Source organism: Mauremys reevesii, linkage group 1 (genome assembly GCF_016161935.1).
Source record: "Mauremys reevesii isolate NIE-2019 linkage group 1, ASM1616193v1, whole genome shotgun sequence".
Classification (NCBI taxonomy): Eukaryota; Metazoa; Chordata; order Testudines; family Geoemydidae; genus Mauremys; species Mauremys reevesii.
The window spans coordinates 51,191,138-51,210,251 of record NC_052623.1 but is presented as its reverse complement, the minus strand read 5'-3'; the positions used below and the strand labels follow the sequence as shown (position 1 = coordinate 51,210,251).

Below are 19,114 nucleotides of genomic sequence, written 5' to 3'. Positions count from 1 at the left end.
AAGTATGTGCATAATATTTGACCTTTGCACTGGGAGGGGTGGCTATGGGAGGCTAAGGCAAATTTTGGGGTGGCTATAGCCCTTGCAAGCCCCCCCACACACAGCGCCACCTCTGGACAGAGTTAACATTATTGACTTTGGATTGTCATCATTATGTTTCAGAGTTAACACTCCACTAAGAGGAAAGGGGGTGGTTCACACCACTCTAAGGACCAAATGCTAAAGCCCAAATAAATGGGCTTTGCTAGGTGGCCTCAGATGGGTTAGGGGAAAATAATTCCCTCTCAGTCCAGCAGCTTGGTTCAGAATAGTTGCATAGCCACTATCCATCAGCTTTAGCAGCATCTGGGATCTCTGCCATCTACACGAGGAAAAGGATGGGGTGGGGAATTAACGACTGTGGAGCCAAGTAACAGAGAATCTGCTTGCAACTCTTCTTCCTTTGCCTTGCTAGAAAATTTAACTTGAGATTTGAAAACTATGCTGTGTTCTTTTTGCCTCCTGCATCATTATCAGTGACAGAGATTCTGCAGTCAGAATGTAGGTAACTCTTTTGATGATAATGTATGAGACAGAACAGAATCTGGCTTACTCTTTCTTCACAGCATTAGCTCTGCAGCACTAAAACAATACTACAGGTTATAAAACAACTCACCTAGATCAGTGATGGGATTCATGAGATAATCAATGTACTTTTGACCCTGGTGAAGGCTTCAGACTGAAACATGTAGGTGCTATTGATCCTACTACTGTAGCTAATTACTTTATGGAAGAAAGGATTTTAAATGTTAAATCACAGGGACACACTTTCCCCGGTGGATTTCTATCTCAGTTTAGAGAACCAGAACAGCTGAATTTCACTATAATCATTTTAAGTTGATCTGATTTTCAGCTGGTCATTGTGGGGAGAAATTGTGCCAGGCAAACAGAGACAGGACAGTGCAAGTGACAGATTAGAGCTGCAGAACCAAAAGGGGAGATTTGCTTCAGAAAACTATTTTACAAATTGGTATATAAAACTATTGTGAGCACAACAGTCCTGCTGGGATGGATAGGAAAACCTAGATTCTGCTCCCATTCACTTCGCTGGGAGCAAGATGGGCCTGAAGAAGGTGAATGAATCAAAACAGTTTTAAAAAAACTTCTTAAAATCCATTTCCTCATCTGCAATTTCTTTGCTTTTGGGGTTTTCCCTCTTCTTCTTCAGGCACATTTAGCGTTTTGCTGCTTCTGCTGGAGGGAGAGAAGCTGAGGAGGCATCTTTGTAGCTAACATACAGCTTGAAAAGAATGAGCACAAGAGCCAAGCAGAGCAGAAGGGTTAGCCAATCGGCACAGATAAAACGTGCATAATTGCAAAATTATCATACAATAATTATGCAAATCCCTAAACTCTGATTGACTAATAATGGCAATTAGCCAATCAGAGTGCAGGGATTCACATAGTATAGTTATTGAGAACTATTGGCATGGTAATTTTGCAAATCAGACATCCAGAACCAATGAGTGTGCAGGGAACTGCCTTACGAGAAAACGCTGTGGAGTTAAGGGTCAGTAACTATACAGCACCGTGCTCTGAGACTGGCAGAGAGAATTCCATTTCACCAAAGTGCTATCATAATGAACAGTTTTGTGACATCACTGGGGTTTGGACATAACGAAAGTATTAACCTGGAGTGACAGCCGCAGTTTTTCAAAACTCTCTTCCAATTCTTTCTTTTCCAGTTCGTGGGCAGACATCAGTTCTAGGGAAAATCCATAAAAATTACATCGCTAAATGGGTCTAACAAACAGTATAAATCATGGACAGCGAGTACATTTATCTTCCCTAACATGAACTAAACTTTATTAAGAAGGCAGCTCTAGTGGACTGAGCAGAGCCTAGGAGCCAGGCAATAACTCACTGCATGGCCTTGGGCAAATCACAAAAGCCTAAATTTTCAAAAGCATCCACTGATTTTGGGTGCCTCCATTTCTGAGGGTCTTGTAATCAGAGGTACTGAGAACCCACGGCTCTTGCTGAGTCTGACTGGAATGATGGGTGCTCATACCTCTGAAAACTAGGCTCTTAATATTTCCAGGCATGAATCAAAAATTGAGGTACCCCAAATGAGTGGGCAGTTTTAAGTTTGGGCCTTAAATCTCTTGTATGTCTCCAGGTCCCCATCTGCAAAAATGTGTGTAAGAATATTTACCTAGGAATCTTCACAGAATTACTGGGAGGGGTAATTAAGTAATGAGTATGTTGTACTTTGAAGATCATAAAGTACTATATAAGTAGTATATGATTCTTTTTATAATTATTGGAATAAATCACCCAACTATGATTTAATAATCAGAAGTAGATTAAATTTTAAGAACTAAACCAATTGTAGCAAACTGTGTTTGAATAAATAAAATCGTCTCTCTCCAATCAGCCTTGTTCACTAATGCTTGGAGTGCATTACAATTTAACTGGTGCAATGCCATTTTCATCCACAAGACGGTACTTGAAACCTGTGCTAGGAGAAGAATGCACAAAGATTCTGACAGCATATGCCTCAATAGTAACACTGGAGTTCCATCCTTGAAAAATAAAGTAGCTGAATAGTTAAAAACATCTTCAATCAGGGAACAGTTTTGTTTTCAAAAGGAATAATAATTTTAAAAGATACCAAACTATCTTCTGTCTATAGGATGAAGAAACAGGCTGCAGAGGTCAACTAACGTAGACGAGATGGTTCTGAACTATGTTTCTAAAAGGCTGAGTAAAACCTAAGCAATATTACTTAATTCAGAAAGGTAATAGAAAAATCTAGTACGGTGTTAAAGGGTGGACTAGGCCAAGAGACCCCTTGCTAGAGGCTTCAGTGTCCTGCCACACCCATCCTAGGAAAGGAGCAGTAGAGGACTCCTCCAAGCAGCCGGACTGTCTGCAGGGGAAGAAGCCAATAAGAAAGGCTCCAGGAGGGCCATATAAAAGATGCTCCAGAGCCAGAGCCAGTTCCATGATGGAGCTAGAGCAGTGGCTCTCAATCTTTCCAGACTACTGTACTCCTTTTAAGAGTCTGATTTGTCTTGCCTACCCCCAAGTTTCACCTCACTTAAAAACTACTTGCTTACAAAATCAGACATAAAATACAAAGGTGTCACAGCACACTATTGCTGAAAAATTGCTTACTTTCTCCTTTTTACCATATAATTAGGGCTCTGTGTCTGTCACAGAGGTCGCGGAAGTCACGGATTCCATGACTTTCCATGATCTCTGTGACTTCTGCAGGGGCCAGTGTGGCCCCAGGGCCACCCAAGCAGCTGGCTTTGGGGCCAGCTGCTCAGGTGGCCCCCAGGACAGCCACACCAGCCACTGCTGGAGCAGCCCTGGGAACAGCCACACCAGCTGCTGCTACTGCAGCCCCCAGCAGCAGTCCTGGAGAGGCCAGAGCAACTGTGGTCCACTGGCCCTAGCGGCGGTCCCCAGGCAGTTGGACAGAGCAGCCATGGTCTGCGGCCCCCAGCAGCGGTCCCTGCCTGGCTGGCTGGAGCAGCTGCGGTACACGGTCCCAGACAGCTGGTGTCACTGGTCCTGGGTGCCCCCCCCCGAACAGCAGTGGCCCCCCATGGATGCCCCCCAACAGTGCCCCCATACCCTCTCAGCACCCCCCAATATTTAATCACAGGTATTTTTAGTATAAATCATGGACAGGTCACGGGCCATGAATTTTTGTTTATTGCCCGTGACCTGTCCGTGACTAAATCGTAGTCTTACATAGAATTATAAACTACAGCAATTGAAATATAAATATTGTATGTACATCTCAGTGTATAGTATATAGAGCAGTATAAACAAGTCATTGTCTGTATGAAATTTTAGTTTGTACTGACTTCACTAGTGCTTTTTATGTAGCCTGGTGTAAAATAGGCAAATATCTAGATGAGTTGATGTACCCTCTGGAAGACTTCTGGGGTATGCAAACCCCTGATTGAGAACCAGGGAGCTAGAGGAGTGCACATGGTGTTTCTGGCTGACAATAGGGAACTGCAGCACCATGGAGAGCTCAGTGCTGGCAGGGACCAGGGGAACGAGGAAAAGCTCCTGCCTGGCTGCTGGGCCTGAAATTAGATGAGCCCTGAGGTAAGGGTGATGCTTTAGTGAAGGCTGGAGCCTTGGGGAAGTGGCTCAGCGAACTGAATGCAGCATAATTAAAGAGACATGATGGCACGTGGCTGCTATTCTTATGGTCCCTGGGCTGGGACCCAGAGTAGTGGGTGGACCAGAGGTCCCCCCTATAGCCACTGGGGAACTGGCCTACAATCGGACAGCAATAAACCCCAAGAAAAGGAACGGAACTACTTAGTGGTCCAGCTGGGGAGCTGGGAACCAGAATAGACTAAGAGGGCAAAACCATTGCCTCCAGGCAGGAAGCCCTGCAGGGTATGGCCCGATACCAGGGCCGGGACTTTTTAAGGACAGCAGACACACCTAATCAGAAGGGGTGCTTGGGAGAGGTGGGGTGGCATGCCGTTACATAGTTATTTAAATATTAGGCATCTGGTGTGTGTGTGTGTGTGTGTGTGTGTGTGTGTGTAAGAAAGAGCGGTACCCACTGAATATCAATCCACACAAGAAAATGTATGCCTTTTGTGTTTTATTCTGAAGTGCCTGCGTTCTGTTTGTCTGATCAGATCACATGGACACACAACAATAAGGCAAAAGATTGAGGGTAAGATTTTCATAAGTGTCTAAGTGACTAAGAAGCATATGTCTATTTTTCAAAAGAGATTTAGGCCCAGATTTTAAAAGGTATTTAGGTGTTGCTCTGTTCAGCACTGCAAGGCCTAAATGATTTTGGAGCTTAAATCTCATTTTCAAAAGTGAAAGTCAAGGGGACTTAAGTTCCTAAATGCCTCAGTCACTTCTGAAAATGAAACTTAGGTTCCTAAGTCTTGAGGTTTGACAGTGCTGAGCGGAGCAACATCTACATATCTTTAAAATACAGGTCTCAGAAACTGAATTCCTATTGACTTTCAATGAAGTTTAGGCTTCTAAGTGTCTATATCTCTCTTGACAATAGGACGTAGGCTTCTAAGCAATGACATGTTTGAAAATTTTACCCTAAGTTCTGGTTCTCCATTACCTGGGAATATCACCAGTACAGACAGAATTCAGCTCTCAGTTGCACCTATGCAGCTCTCCGTGACTTCAAAGGGAGTCATGCATTTGAATCTCATTTGGCATAAAGCAGACTTCTCATACTGTGCAATCCTGAGTGGTGCAGAGAGCCGTCAGGTGAAGCTATGGGAAGCTGAGTGCCCAGCTCCTGGTGGGATCAGGCCTGAAGTTGTTCTCAGTTTCACAGAATCATAGACTATCAGGATTGGAAGGGACCTCAGGAGGTAATCTAGTCCAATCCCCTGCTCAAAGCAGGACCAATCCCCAACTAAATCATCCCAGCCAGGGCTTTATCAAGCCTGACCTTAAAAACCTCTAAGGAAGTGATTCCACCACCTCCCTAGGTAACCCTAGGTAACCCATTCCAGTGCTTGATCACAGCATGACAGATCCTTCCAATCTAAGCGAAGGATTCCTCCCATGCAGTATTTCTGTCTGAAATGCACTGTAGCACTAACCCCTCTTCCTTTTTCAGCTCCTTTTATAGGTGTTAACGCTATTCACTGGTGGGCTTATATAGAACACCATTAGCATCAGGGTCTTCATTTTAAATCATGTCACAGCTGCATTTTCCAAAGCAGCCGTTTCCCTCCTTTTGTCTCCACGGTTAATGCTCACCATCCTTCACAGCCTAAGACGATTAGCTAAAACTAACATTTAATTTCATGAAGGGCCTGACCAAGCACGGTCCCGAGTACCTCTCAATTCTCACTAACCCCTAGGGAGTGGAGGGCAGGTGTCACCTTGCAGGGTCCAGCTCGACATTCGCACCAACATGTCTAGTTTAAGGCTGTAACCATGCTGCCATAAAAACAATTATCCTTTCATTATTCAGAGGTCAAAATCATTTGCACACATGGTAGGTATCTATTATATACCACATCAATCAGTATAAAATCCTTGCAACTGGCCAGTAACATTTAGGCTTATGACATTATTCTCGTCGAAGCCCCTGGTGTAATAGAAAAGCTGGCATGCAACTTTACAAAACGAAGGGGAGGAATCGGTGACTAAACTGGGCTGGATACTATGTGCCTGCTGGGAGCCCCTCTGCAATGATAATGGGTGCATAATGTCTTGCCTTTTGATAGTGGCTGCTCAGGAAGGGGGAGGTGTTGGGGAGCAGCCATTCTACAATGCTGGCGCCCATAGCAATAGCCCTTAACTTATACCTGGCAAAATCAAACTTCTGCCCATTGCAGCACTGACTCTAAAGTGCAGAGTTATTCCCTGCCCTGTATTTACTAGTGGGTTCAGTCTAATTTTAAATGTCTACAACAATGATGCTTCCATCAAGAGTAGGGTGACCAGATGTCCTGATTTTATAGGGACAGTCCCGATTTTTGGGTCTTTTTCTTATATAGGCTCCTGTTACCCCTCTCCCCCGTCCCTATTTTTCACATTTGCTGTCTGGTCACCCTAATCAAGAGTGACTGGAGTCCTCTTGTGTTCTGGCGGGGATGCCGGGGTATACTGAGCGATCAAAAGGCATGGATTCCACCTTTTCTTGTCAACCCCTATCTTAAGCATTATGCATGTACTGAGGTGCCTTTCTGCTTTTATCCTTGCCAGCCAAGACAGGTTTATACGGTTTCATTGTGGAATATTGTTTTCTCCCTTTATCACCTCCCTACAGTGTAACTACATAGTGAGAATTCAGTCCAAAATTAGAGGGTCAGGGTTATCAGCCAACTGCGATTTTATCATCTGATCGGGATTAAGGAGCTTCAGGCCTATCTTACAGCACTTCCAACTTTAGGACTAGGATGGCTCCATATGTATAAGTGTCCCAGGATTACCTTGAACTTTGTTGTCATGCTCATCCTGGAGTACTGCAATGGCAACTGCATGATTGTTTTCCATCTCTAACACTGCAGCTTCGTGAGTGGCTGAAATATCTTCCACCTGTTCAAAAGACAACAAAATGAAGTTATGGACAGAAAAATATTAGTGCTATGGAGCACCAACAGGAGGAACTACCCGAAAACACCAGGGACTTGGAAAATTACAGATGACGCAGATTGAGTGCAACAGTTCTTACATTATCAAGTGTAATGATTAATTGCAGAAAGTGTGTTATGACTCCCTGAGTGAAGGGATGTGGGCACTGCAGCCTGCTTTGCTGCTCTTCCAACTTAATGGTAACAACAGTGGTATTAAAAAAAAAAAACCACAGGCTGAAAACCTTTCATTTGTCAAGGCCATTTATGTGTTCAGAAACTTCAGCAGCCCATAAACTGAAATGTTATTAACAAACCAGACTCTCCCGTATAATCTGATAAACAGACCCAATTCCAATATATCTTGGGTTTATTGCTCTTCATAGTATTCTACTACAACTATTTTTATTTTAAGACCTTGAATTAACCTCAATGGAAGATGCCAAAAAGATTAGCATTTATTTATAGAAAATCAGTGAAAATCATAGCTATCGGCAAATATAAATTGTTAATTGAACAATAATTAGTTAGAGAATCATCATTACAAACTCCTATTCCCAGCTAAAATGCTCATATGCTTATTAATCCAATCCCAGTAAGTCAGTGATACCCTTTGTTAATATATGCACACGCATTTTCAAGTTGGTGCAGAAATAAATCATTGGGATGCCACTGAAATCAGCAAGTTTCCCTTCATCTTCTCTTACTGATCACTGAGAGCCTTCCTGTTGTTTCAGTCAGTGCAGCAACTTACTGATGCAAACAACAATGACAAAAGCTACATGACAATATATGGAACAGGAAACCTTTCCACTGCCTACATGCAGACAACACATCCATTGGTTTTGTGCAAGGAGCATCAATGGATCGTTCCTTCACATCTTTTATTAAGTGGATAAGATATAGCCAGATTCCAAATTTTTCTTGTTATGGCCATGAGACCCAGGAGTGAGAATATAGAATTACGTGACTGCAATATTAGGCCAATCCAGTGACTGAATAGGCAAGGAGGTGACTATATTAAAAAAGTGGTTCCAAAAAGTGCACTTTATTCTTCAGCTCCCATTGGTGGATCACATGCTGGTTTATTTTTGATATGATAAAGACAATAAAGAATAAACATATATAAATAAGACCAATGGGAGTTTTGTCTCAATAAATCACAAAGGATCAAGACCTCCTAATTTAGCTGAGATTCATTCTTAGCACCAGAGATGTGCATCGAGTCAAATATGATGGGATTGTGTCATGTATCTGTTAGCGAAACACAGTGCTCATAAAAAATTCACGTAAAACCTTTCGAATATTCATACATACATGTCCGGTGACAAATAATCACCTCCTCATTCTGATAAACTATTGCAAGGATTCTACAACTACATTGTTTCTTGTGACAGCGCTGATCATACAATTAATCTATCACATAAGACTCTGGAATCATTTCAATCTCTTTTACTGGTGGTTTCCCCCCACACTTTACATTTTGAGTGCAGTTAGTGTTCTTGAAAGGTGCCAGGTTAGCACCCCTGGAGACTGATGCATGTGGCATCTCTATGGAACAGACACATCACCATCCGTGACAGGATAAGCTTCTCCAAATCGTTCTAACCTGGAGCAGGAGGAACTGCCCCCTCTTTGTTTGTTCAAATCTTAGTCTACAATGGTGCCATGTAGTATCAGTAGTGATGGTGGTTTCTGTTGATTTGGACAACTGTCCTAATGGAAATGGACTAGGACCATCAACTCACATCGTAACAGGCTAATGAAAAACCATCAGATGGCCATGAGTCCTTGCCACTATTGACCCAATGACCTAATGCTGAAAAGATCTGTATCCCATTTCCAATTTCTTATGCCCTCCAGCCTCCATCAGAGTAATCTTCTGATTGCCACATATAAAGGACTATATAAGTCACTTGTTCTTCTGGGTTTTGTGAGGTATAATGATCACATTCCCTAATCAAACATATTCTCTTGTGTCGTTTTGTAATGCGGTGTATCAAACAATTGTATTTTGTAGTGAAACAGCTGTTCACTGTGAAGTTGCTTCATGCACACAGCTGTTTTATTTACACTTAATGTTAGATTGGAGAACAAAGACAGAACCACAGAACTAGTATGGATAAGAATAAATGTTTTACTACATTTAATCATTCAAAATATCTAAGTTAGCTCAGACATCTGCTGCCAAGTTTCTAATTAAATGAGATAACATTTACATTTAGAATGAAAAATATACATTTCGCTTGGAATTTGAAATTATACAAACTTGTCTTGATGATAACATGAGAAGAGACAGTGCTATGGTTAAGAATTATTCATAAAACAAAGTGGGATTTAGTTGCTGAGATGAGACCTAAAGAGTGAGCGAGTAGAGGGTGGCTTAGTGAGCTGGTACTGGTGTATGAATACCACCAACCCCTTCCCTGGTATGTATATTCTATTTGTTTGTATGTCAGCCTATCACCACCTCTGAAGCACTGCCAGAATTCTTTATCCTGTACTTGCTTAAATCTTTATTCATGCCTTATTTGCTTTCTGTATGAACACCACTCCATTGGAATGACTATGCTAAATCCCTAATCTTCTGAGATCTAGAAGCAGAGTTCCTTTCACCACCAGCTTCACTGGCAGGTTCCCTCTCAATAAAGCCAAAACACTAGTTTTCAAAAATTTCTCCATGGATTTTGCCCAGCCTAACTTTCTGACTCCATACCCATTTTCCATCTGTCTCCCTTTGTTCTTCCAGTGTAGCCTCCTTTGCCACTTTTCATAGTAGGTAGATTCTTTTGCACATGGAATCAGCTCTACCACTGACTCACTCGTTAATCTTGACAAAGTCACCTAACCTCGTTTTTCTGTCTATAACAACTACCTCCCAAAGGAGTTATAAGGCGTAAGAACATAAGAATGGCCATGTGGGGCCAGACCAGTGGTTCAGAAGACCTGTCTTCTGACAGTGGCCAATGCCAGATGCTTCAGAGGGAGTGAACAGAAGAGGTCAACTGTCGAGTGATCCATCCCCTGTCATACAGTCCCAGCTTCTAGAGGTCAGAGGCTTAGGGACACCCAGCCCATGGGGTTGCAGCCTTGACTTGGGTTACCATATTTCCTATGCTGAATATGGGACCCCTGGTAAAATTACTCGTATTCAGATGAGTTCAATGGCAATCAATCAGAACTATGCAGTACAAACATTCAAATTAATATCAAGTTGACTGAGCCCCTGTTAAAAAGAAATACTGCGTATTCAGATTCTTTTTATTTACCTTCTTATCTTCAAGGCTTTAGGGTTCACACGGGGAGAGGCGACACACACCTCACTCTCATACCCCTCTCTCACATGGGTGGGGCGGGTGACCGACTGACCTGACCCTCCCTGCCCTCCTGACCCTCCCTGCTCTCCGCCCTCCATGCCTGGCTGGGCCTCTGGGATGGACTCGCCTCTCCTGGTACCTGGTCCTGCATCTTCCTGAGGCAACACGTGGGGGGGCAAGCCAGGTCACATGCCCCCCCTCCCCAGATTTCAGCCAGGGTTCAAACCAGAATGTGGCCAGCAGCAGCCTTTCGGCACTGTGTGGGAGGGAAGGGATGGGAGCTGCTTCCAGATGCGAGCGGGCAGGGGGAGAGGAGGGATGACCTGACCTGTCTCTTTGCAGAATTCATCTTCCCCTCCTCCCCCCAGCTCCCCTGTGACTGGAAGCAGCTTGTCCCTTCCTGCCCGCACAGTGTCAAATGCAGCTAACACCTCCAGGTTGCTGCTGGCCAGCAACATAACCCAGCTGCCTCCTGTCCCTTCGCTACAGCGTGGGCATGAAGGGGTTAACTAAGGATGCACTGTGCACCAGGGCCCAGGGAACCAGACTGCAGGGGCTTCAGTGAACCCGGCCAGAGAGGTGGCTCAGCAGCGGAGGGTGCCTAGGGGATGGAGCAGTCTTGCTCCTGGGTGGAGAGGAGGTGCAGATGAAGAGGGTACTAAGCCTCTGCCTGGGGTGCTGCTGTGAAGCCTGCAGGGTTGGGGCGCAAACGGGCTGGAAATTGCTTCCGCCCCTCCCCCTGCCACTCCAGAGCTTCGCTGAGGGGCCGAGAGGCTTCCCTGGGCCAGCGCTGTGTGGGGCTTTGGCACACACAGGGCTCGGCTCCTCCTGGCTAGCGCCCCAGGTCGGAGGGTCTTGGGCTTTCCCAGGGCGCCAGCCCAACCAGAGGCAGTGGGGGAAGGAAGGAGCCTGCCGACCAGGCTGTTGGTGAGCTGAGTGCTCTGACCAGAGGCTGGTTCTCCGTGCAGTGCTGGGAGCGGGATGCATCCCGCCAGGGGGGATACGGAAGAGCAGCTGGGCTGGGGGGTGAAGGAGCAAAGTAGGGAGAGGACAGCGAGAGGGGGAGGACCTAAAGGACCGATGGGTGGGCAGCAGAGGTGACACGCAACCGGCCGCCACCTGGTGCCTGCCCACACTCACCAGCCACCGCAGCGTGCAGCCAGTGCTGTCTGGAAATGGGACGGAGGGTGGGGCCCTGCTAGCCAAGAGCCAGCACCCAGCAGGGGCTGCACTGAAGGACCAGCAGAGGGAGAAGCTGGCCCTGTGCTCTGCAGCTTTGCCCCACCAGCAGCCTTGCACTACCCACCCCAATCGTCAGCCACTGGATACCCACTTCACCGCTGGTGGGCAAGAGGCTGGCGATCAGGGATCTGGCCAGCAGCAGGACTCGCCAGTACTGACGGAGGGTGCAGGCAGGGGAAAGATAGAAAATATGGGACAATTTGCCCATTTTTAAAGAAAAAGTTGGGACACCTGCAAGAGGGCTTAAATATAGGACTGTCCCCTTAAAAACGGGATGCCTGGTCACCCTAACCGTGACCATCTTGGCTAACAGCCATTTATGGACCTATCCTCCATGAAATTAATTCATTCATTTACTAATGAATAAATATTGAGAGGAGGCCCAAACTGGAGAAGTCTAATGAGCTGGAGAGCGCTGTACATGGGTAAAATTGTTAGGAAAATGTTTGAAAACCTGAAACACAACTTTACTTTGATTTTAAAAAAATCTTGATTTAACTTAGTGTTGGACTGCCAGCCCTGAAGACTAATTCATATTTTTGTATGGGACACTGCAACCCTTGAATGAGACAGACGTACTTCCATTGCTTCAGCTGGCAATAATGTGGCGGATTAAACCATAACAGACTGGGAAATGAGCAAGACAAATATACTAAGAATCCAATCCCAGCACAACCTGTCTGACCTGAGTCAGCTTATTTTATAACCAGAGTAACAGCAAAGCACCATCCTGCCTAATATCACTAAGAGCTGCCCAAGAAATAAATAGAAACACAGCACTGCAAAGAAAACAAAGAACAAAAAACAAAAAAACCCAAAGCTTAAATCCTCAGCAATTGAAAACCTCACCTATGAGTTTCCAAACAATCAGTAATGTCTGATAGCACATAGACTTCACAACAAGACATTTTTAACCAACAAAAATGACTCAACATAAAAGGGGTAAAAACAACAAGAAGTACGGTTTAATATAGATGGTAAAAGATTTAAGAGCGAAGATAAGGAAACTCTCTAGCTTAAAACACAAAGACCCTTTGACTCAAACTTTCACAACTCTTCCCACCACATACTAGGAAATCAATACTCGGACAAAAGCACTGGGTAAAACAGCACACTTGGGGAGGATTTAAGATCAATAACTATAAAAGGATTTAGCAATTCAGAATGGTCAAACTCCAGCGAGACCACTCTCATTCCCGCCACAAAGGAATCAAACCTTACATAGGAGACTGAAGGAAAACATCCTTGATAAAGACATTAACTAGAATCTGCCGTAAGAGATTAGCGGTTCATTGACTGTAAGGGAAAAAAAACAAACAACATGTGAACAGAAACCTTCAGGCTAGAAATGGAGGAAGATGGATATTTTCTATGTACATTCTCAGACAAAAAGCTTCCTTTTCAGCATTAAGCTACACTGGAAAGCTTGCGGCTAGGCAGTTATCCTGGCTAGAGCTAGTTGGGATTCAGAGCAGGATCTTGCGTCACCCACATCCCAGGGGTGTGCCCTAGCCACTGGGCTATAGGCTATTTTAGGATGGCTGTTCTCTCTTTCTCCATAATTTTGGAAGGTCTCAGTTTCAACCCAATGCTTTGAAATCTTAACAATTTTCACAGGACAGGAAGACTGTTTCCTGCCCAATTCTAATCCTGGCAACTCTAGTGCCAGCCCCTCTGGCTGTGAGTCCTAGCTGCACGTTTTCCACCATTTTCCTCCTCTGCGTACCACCCAGATGACAGGACAGTAGATATCAACATAACCCCATCTCTTCCAGGCCAACACTCTGAGCCTCCATAAGGAACCATTTGATAAAAATAAAATCATCATCGCCCCACTTTGTACTCATACTCTCTTCCCAGGATCTCACAGTGTTTTACAACACACTAGGTACAGTGTATCCTACCCATTTCACAGACTGGTGAACTCCGAGACACTGGATCTCATTCTCATGCCTTGCATCACTATGCAGTCATTTACTGTTGTGCACAGTCAGGGTCATTCTGATTGATTAGTTCTTTAAATCCACCTCACACAATTGCAAACGACTACACAAGGTACAAGGATCAGGGCCAGAAAAGTTAGGTGACTTTACCAAGATCACTCAGTGTTTCAGAGGCAAAGCCAAGAATAGAACCCTGGAATTCTGAGTCCCAGGCTTTTGCTCCAAACTCTAAACTATGAGATACATATTAAATAATCCAAGTATGGTACATGCATCCCTATGTGAAATTTCAGCCATGAGACCCTGCAGGCAACAGGACTAGTCTGTTTCTTAGGTTTCAGGGTTAGATTCCACCCAGACATGAAGAAGATATAGAAATTAAAATGAGAAGAGCCTTCCAAGAATAGCGTTTGTTAGGGCAGGTCTACACTACCGCTTAAGTCGATTTAACGTATGTTGCGTAGGGGTGCGAAACAGCTTCCCCCCGAGAGATGCAAGTTTTGCGCGGTCTATGCCAGCACTGTGTCGGTGGCAGACACTCTCCTGCTTCTGTTTCTTGCTGAGGTGGAGTAATTATGCCGACAGGCAAGCGCTCTCCTGTCGGCATAGTGTGTCTTCACCAGACGTGCTACAGTGGTGCAACTGTGCCGATGTAGCGCTGTAGTGTCAATTTGCCTTTAGTCTTTGGGTAAAGTCTGCCAGGGCTGAAATCTTTTTAACCATGTCAATTGTGTGCAATATGAATAATTAAATCAAAGACAATGGAAGGAGTTATTTCCATAAACCACAGCAGAGCATCCTGCTAGCACGTCCAATTCTACCACGGTCTCAGACGAGTACAGTAGTAGGCCCATATGTGAGTTAAAATGGCCATGCAGTTAACTTATTAAAAAATAAGGCTAAAAATACTATATGCTATGTAATCCCATTTATTTAGGAAAGAAAAGCAGGAGAAATACTTGAGGATCATAGTCAAAGTTATGTGCTCAGTTAGAGGCAATAATGCCTAATGCAGGGGTAGGCAACCTATGGGACGGGTGCCGAAGGCTGCACGTGAGCTGATTTTCAGTGGCACTCACACTGCCCGGTCCTGGCCACCGGTCCAGGGGGCTCTGCATTTTAATTTAATTTTAAATGAAGCTTCTTAAACATTTTAAAAACTTTATTTACTTTACATACAACAATAGTTTAGTTATATATTATAGACATAGAAAGAGACCTTCTAAAAACGTTAAAATGTATTACTGGCATGTGAAACCTTTAACTAGAGTGACTAAATGAAGACTTGGCACACCACTTCTGAAAGGTTGCCGACCCCTGGTCTAATGGTTGAACAACAGATGTCAGGAAACCTGGATTTTATCCTGTGTCGTTGACAAAACATGTGCCGTTGGGTAAGTCACTTCACCACTCTGCCCCACTTTATCTGTAATTTGAAATATAACCAGGCAGGCTTCTGTTTCCCTTATTTGCATTGAGAAGTATCTTACTTAACATGTAGATTCATTCAAATCAATGGGGTATGGTACTGCTCATTGTGAGTAAGGGTGGTGGATGGGGCCCAATATTTATATTTGGTACCGCTCAAGTGAGTTATTTGTAAAGCACTTTAGGATGTGTGAATGAAAGGCATTGTACAGTCAGAAGTATGTGCTTTTCTTTAGACTAGGAAGGGTAAGAAAATTGGATCTTCTACTAGTTATCAGCTTGTTACAATGTCTTCATACTGGAGAAGGTCACAACATTCAGCTGGACAGTAACCTGCACTGTAATTGCATTGTTCTATCCCCCCAACATGAATAACTTATGGCTGACCTGTTCCTGGTGCTGACACTTGATTCTCACAAGTTGAAGTCTGTGTTCCTCTTGCAAGAGGTCCATTTTGCCCCTGTACTGTAACTGCAACCTCTCCTCAAGGGCGCGCAGCTCTTCTTGCTGTTGCCAATGCAGCTTCCTAACCTCCTCCTCAAATCTTGTCTCCAGTTCCTCCTTCTCTTTTTGTAATTTCTCACATCTTGCTGTGTTGAGGGCTGTGGAGAGAAGAAAGCACAATTGGTAAAGTCTGAGATTGTAATCTTTATGGGGCAGGGACCATCTTTTTGGTCTGTATTTGTACTGGTCCCAGCACAGTCGACTCCTGGTCCATGACTGGAGCTCCTGGGCACCACCACAGTACTATTTGTATTAAACAAATAATAACAAAGATACAGAAATGATTACCACAGACATGCACACACAAACACTTCAACTCACAATACAGATTTAACAAAGCATTATGCGTTGCCTTGGGGAAGGCAATTCTATTGCTGTCATAGGTGTTACTCTGGATCTAGAATATGAATCTAGCTTTCTGATGTCATAATTTGTATTTCTGTTTTCTGATTGCAATTTTATGCTTTGTCTAACAATAATTAATAGGAAAGAAGTGGATTTCCACTGCTCTCTGTTGAAACACAGTTAAAAATCATTCTATCTACATAAAAAAATTGGAGCCTGGAAAGAAACTAAACAGCACAGACCTGGTTCAGCAACAAATCGCATATAAAAAGAAGAGCTTGAAGAAATATATGTCCATTTTTTAAAGTTGTTTTTGTATTAAATGGTTTGTGTGTTTCATGGACCTAGAGAATATAAATGTAAGAGCAACATTTAAGGCAACAAGTGATGGTGGGATTTACACTCTGATGATCCATCGTTATTATTACGGAATTCCTCTGAGTTGGTGGGCCATATCAGAACTGGTGTAACTGGGTGCAACTCCAACAGAAGTGCTGGTGAAGTCAATGAAGTTTAACCTGCTTCCACCAGGCCTGAATTTGGCTGTAGGAGCATACACGTAGAGCTCTCAGTATGTCAATGGTGTGGATGGTTCTTTGTTTTCTTCATCCATCTGCACCACTGGAGAGTTTCAAAATCCATGTCTGGGTTCAAGCTGAGTGAAGTTGGATAGAACCCACGGAGAGAGCAAGCTTGCTAACTTTTTTGAAATCTCTCAAGTAGGGGAAGATTGAAATCAACAGGAAATTTAAAGTTAGAAAAAAATTAGTGAAGCAAGGAAACAGATGTGTTTTGAACTGTATTATGGCATTCCTCTGAGATCTTCCACCCATAGGCATAGCTTGTTTGGAAGAAGCAGCAGCTTCTGATGAGACTGGCTGCACCAATTTAGTTACCCATCCTGCCTTCCCATTTCAAATCTCGAGATTGCTGACCAAAATAATGGCATAAATTAGAATGGTGGATGTTGTTGCAATTCTGTGAACAAGGCTCATATTGTTTCATAAACACACTTGCTCTATAATTTCTATGTCACATTCACTCAGCTTATTTGCCAAAACCAGTGGTTACTACTTTTATCACTGTTCATGCTCTTTTCTCCTTTTTGCTATGTCATCAGTCTGAGCTCATTCTTCATGCAGAAGCTGCCATGGTAGCACTAGTTTGTCAAATAAGGTACATCTACACTGTGCACTACTTTCAGCGGCCTGTAGAGTACATACAGTACAAACACGGCTATAAACAGCACTGTAAATTGTGAGACACGGCTTAGGTGAGTAGAATAAAGATGTGCCTGAACCCTGTGGGTGTGTACCCGGGTACATATCCTACACGGCTCTCTACTCACCCAAGCTGTGCCTCCCCATCTACATTGCTGGAGCCTTTCCCTACCGCAGGGAGATGCCAGAACCTTTCCCCGCTGCCTCCCCTCTGCCAGAGCCTTTCACTTTCAGTGTGGACAAAGCCTTCTTTTCACTGAGGCGCGTAGCTACCCATATCCTACACGACACCACATGTGGTGTCCAGTACAGACGTAGCCTTAGTTACAGCAATGGTGTCAGATATTTTTTATTTTTAAAGAGACACTTTAAAATGGATTAGGGCAAAAATTAATAAACAATAAACACAGTCTCATTTGAGGTTTGGATAAAGTAAGACCTAACCAGGATCTTTTCCAAACTCCCCAACCAAACCATGTTTGAGGTTTGAAAAATGTCAGTTAGCCTGGTTTGAATCCCCCACCACACACACCCTTTTCCATGAACCTTTGCAGCTCTTGGTCTGGCTGGGACCATAAGCATAAGTACTGAAACATCAGGATAAAGGGCTTTTAATGTGGGATTTCCAGTCCATCTGGAAGCAGAAAGTACTGATAATCTCAAGAGACAGCCTATTTCCAGTGTATTCAGCCCAATATTGAAGACTCCACCAAGAGGCACGTGTTTAGTTTATGTATTCTAGAAATCCCCTCATCATTCATAGAGTCATAGAAATGTAGAGCTGGACAGGACCGTGAGAAGTCATCAATCCAGCCCCTTGCAATGAGGCACAACCAAGTAAACCTAGACCATCCCTGACAAGTTTGTGTCTAACCTGCTCTTAAAATCCTGCAATGATGAGGATTCCACAACCTCCCCTCATTCCTACCTGCAGAAGAACCATGGGAAGGGGAAAGTGATTCAGGGAAATGTGTGTGTTTGTACTTCCTGAATTCCTGAGGCCTAGTCTTGCTGGTGGGATGGCAATTGCAGAGAGGCCTGGAGGCATGGCCCTACCAGGTATAATTCAGCTCCCGGTGAAGTCCCTGGGAATCTTCCTACTGACTTCAGTAGGGCCCAAAGGCTTTGATGTTCTAAGATTCATGGATCTTGAAGCAGCTACACAGGTGATCTGCCCCTCTGCACTACTCTTTGGACTCTCCCCTTCCACAGCACCATGGCTGATCAGGAGCCAGGCTGCCATGCTTGCCACCTACCTCTGAGCCCTGGGACCCCTTTGGAGGGGGCTGACAGCATGGAATGGAACTTGTGGAAGTTAATGATTTCAGGGTTGCTATTAACTTCCATAAGAATTTGCCAGCAGGTTTCCTGGAGGAATGGTGCCATGCACAGCAGCTGATCCCCCAGTGCCACTACCTTCACTCAGCCATGCCCCTATCAAAACCCGGGGCCCTGGCCATGACTTTTTGCACACATGAGGTTTCACAGGACTGGAGGGAGCAGGTGGATGCTGCTTCTCTGAGTGTGTTTCCCTCCATCTGATAGTTTTGAGAGCACTGAAATGGAGTTTCTGCCCTTCCCATGGCTTCTGCACCCTACTGGGGGAGGGAAAAACCAATAATTCTGCAAGATCAATATACGCAATGTATGAAGTCCTATTACATGCCTTGTACGTGAAGTAGAAGATCAGCAATTTATATGGCCATTAGATGAAGTTTCTTTTCTCTTGTGGTTTTGTGTTATAATTTTAAACGCTGTCTTATTATTTTGTTGCGTGACTATACAGAGCTACATTTTGTATTAGCTTCCATTGCTGTGTAAAACTATCAATGAGCCAAAGTACAATGAGATCAAGCTTCAAGGTCTGTATTCATTATAACTGAAACCTATACAAAAGCTTTATATTGGAATTATAATGAAACCTGTCCTTCAGCAATCTCTTTAATGAAATTGCACAACACACAGGTCTAGGCAACAAAATACACTTTTTGAACTAGAAGAAAGGAACTCTCAAACACAAACCATAA

At 43.9% G+C, this 19,114-nt stretch overlaps 1 protein-coding gene across 2 annotated transcripts in view; it reads right to left on the bottom strand.

Moving 5' to 3' along the window:
* Nucleotides 1–19,114, bottom strand: part of MTUS2 (microtubule associated scaffold protein 2) — a 295,503-nt gene that overhangs the window by 14,284 nt on the left and 262,105 nt on the right. For both annotated transcript variants that reach the window (XM_039520771.1, XM_039520772.1), the window contains exons 8-10: nucleotides 15,406–15,620; nucleotides 6,948–7,053; nucleotides 1,671–1,744 (exon numbers count right to left, since the gene is read on the bottom strand). In XM_039520771.1, the coding sequence (XP_039376705.1) occupies nucleotides 1,671–1,744; nucleotides 6,948–7,053; nucleotides 15,406–15,620 (395 nt within the window). The remainder of the gene's footprint in view (nucleotides 1–1,670; nucleotides 1,745–6,947; nucleotides 7,054–15,405; nucleotides 15,621–19,114) is intronic.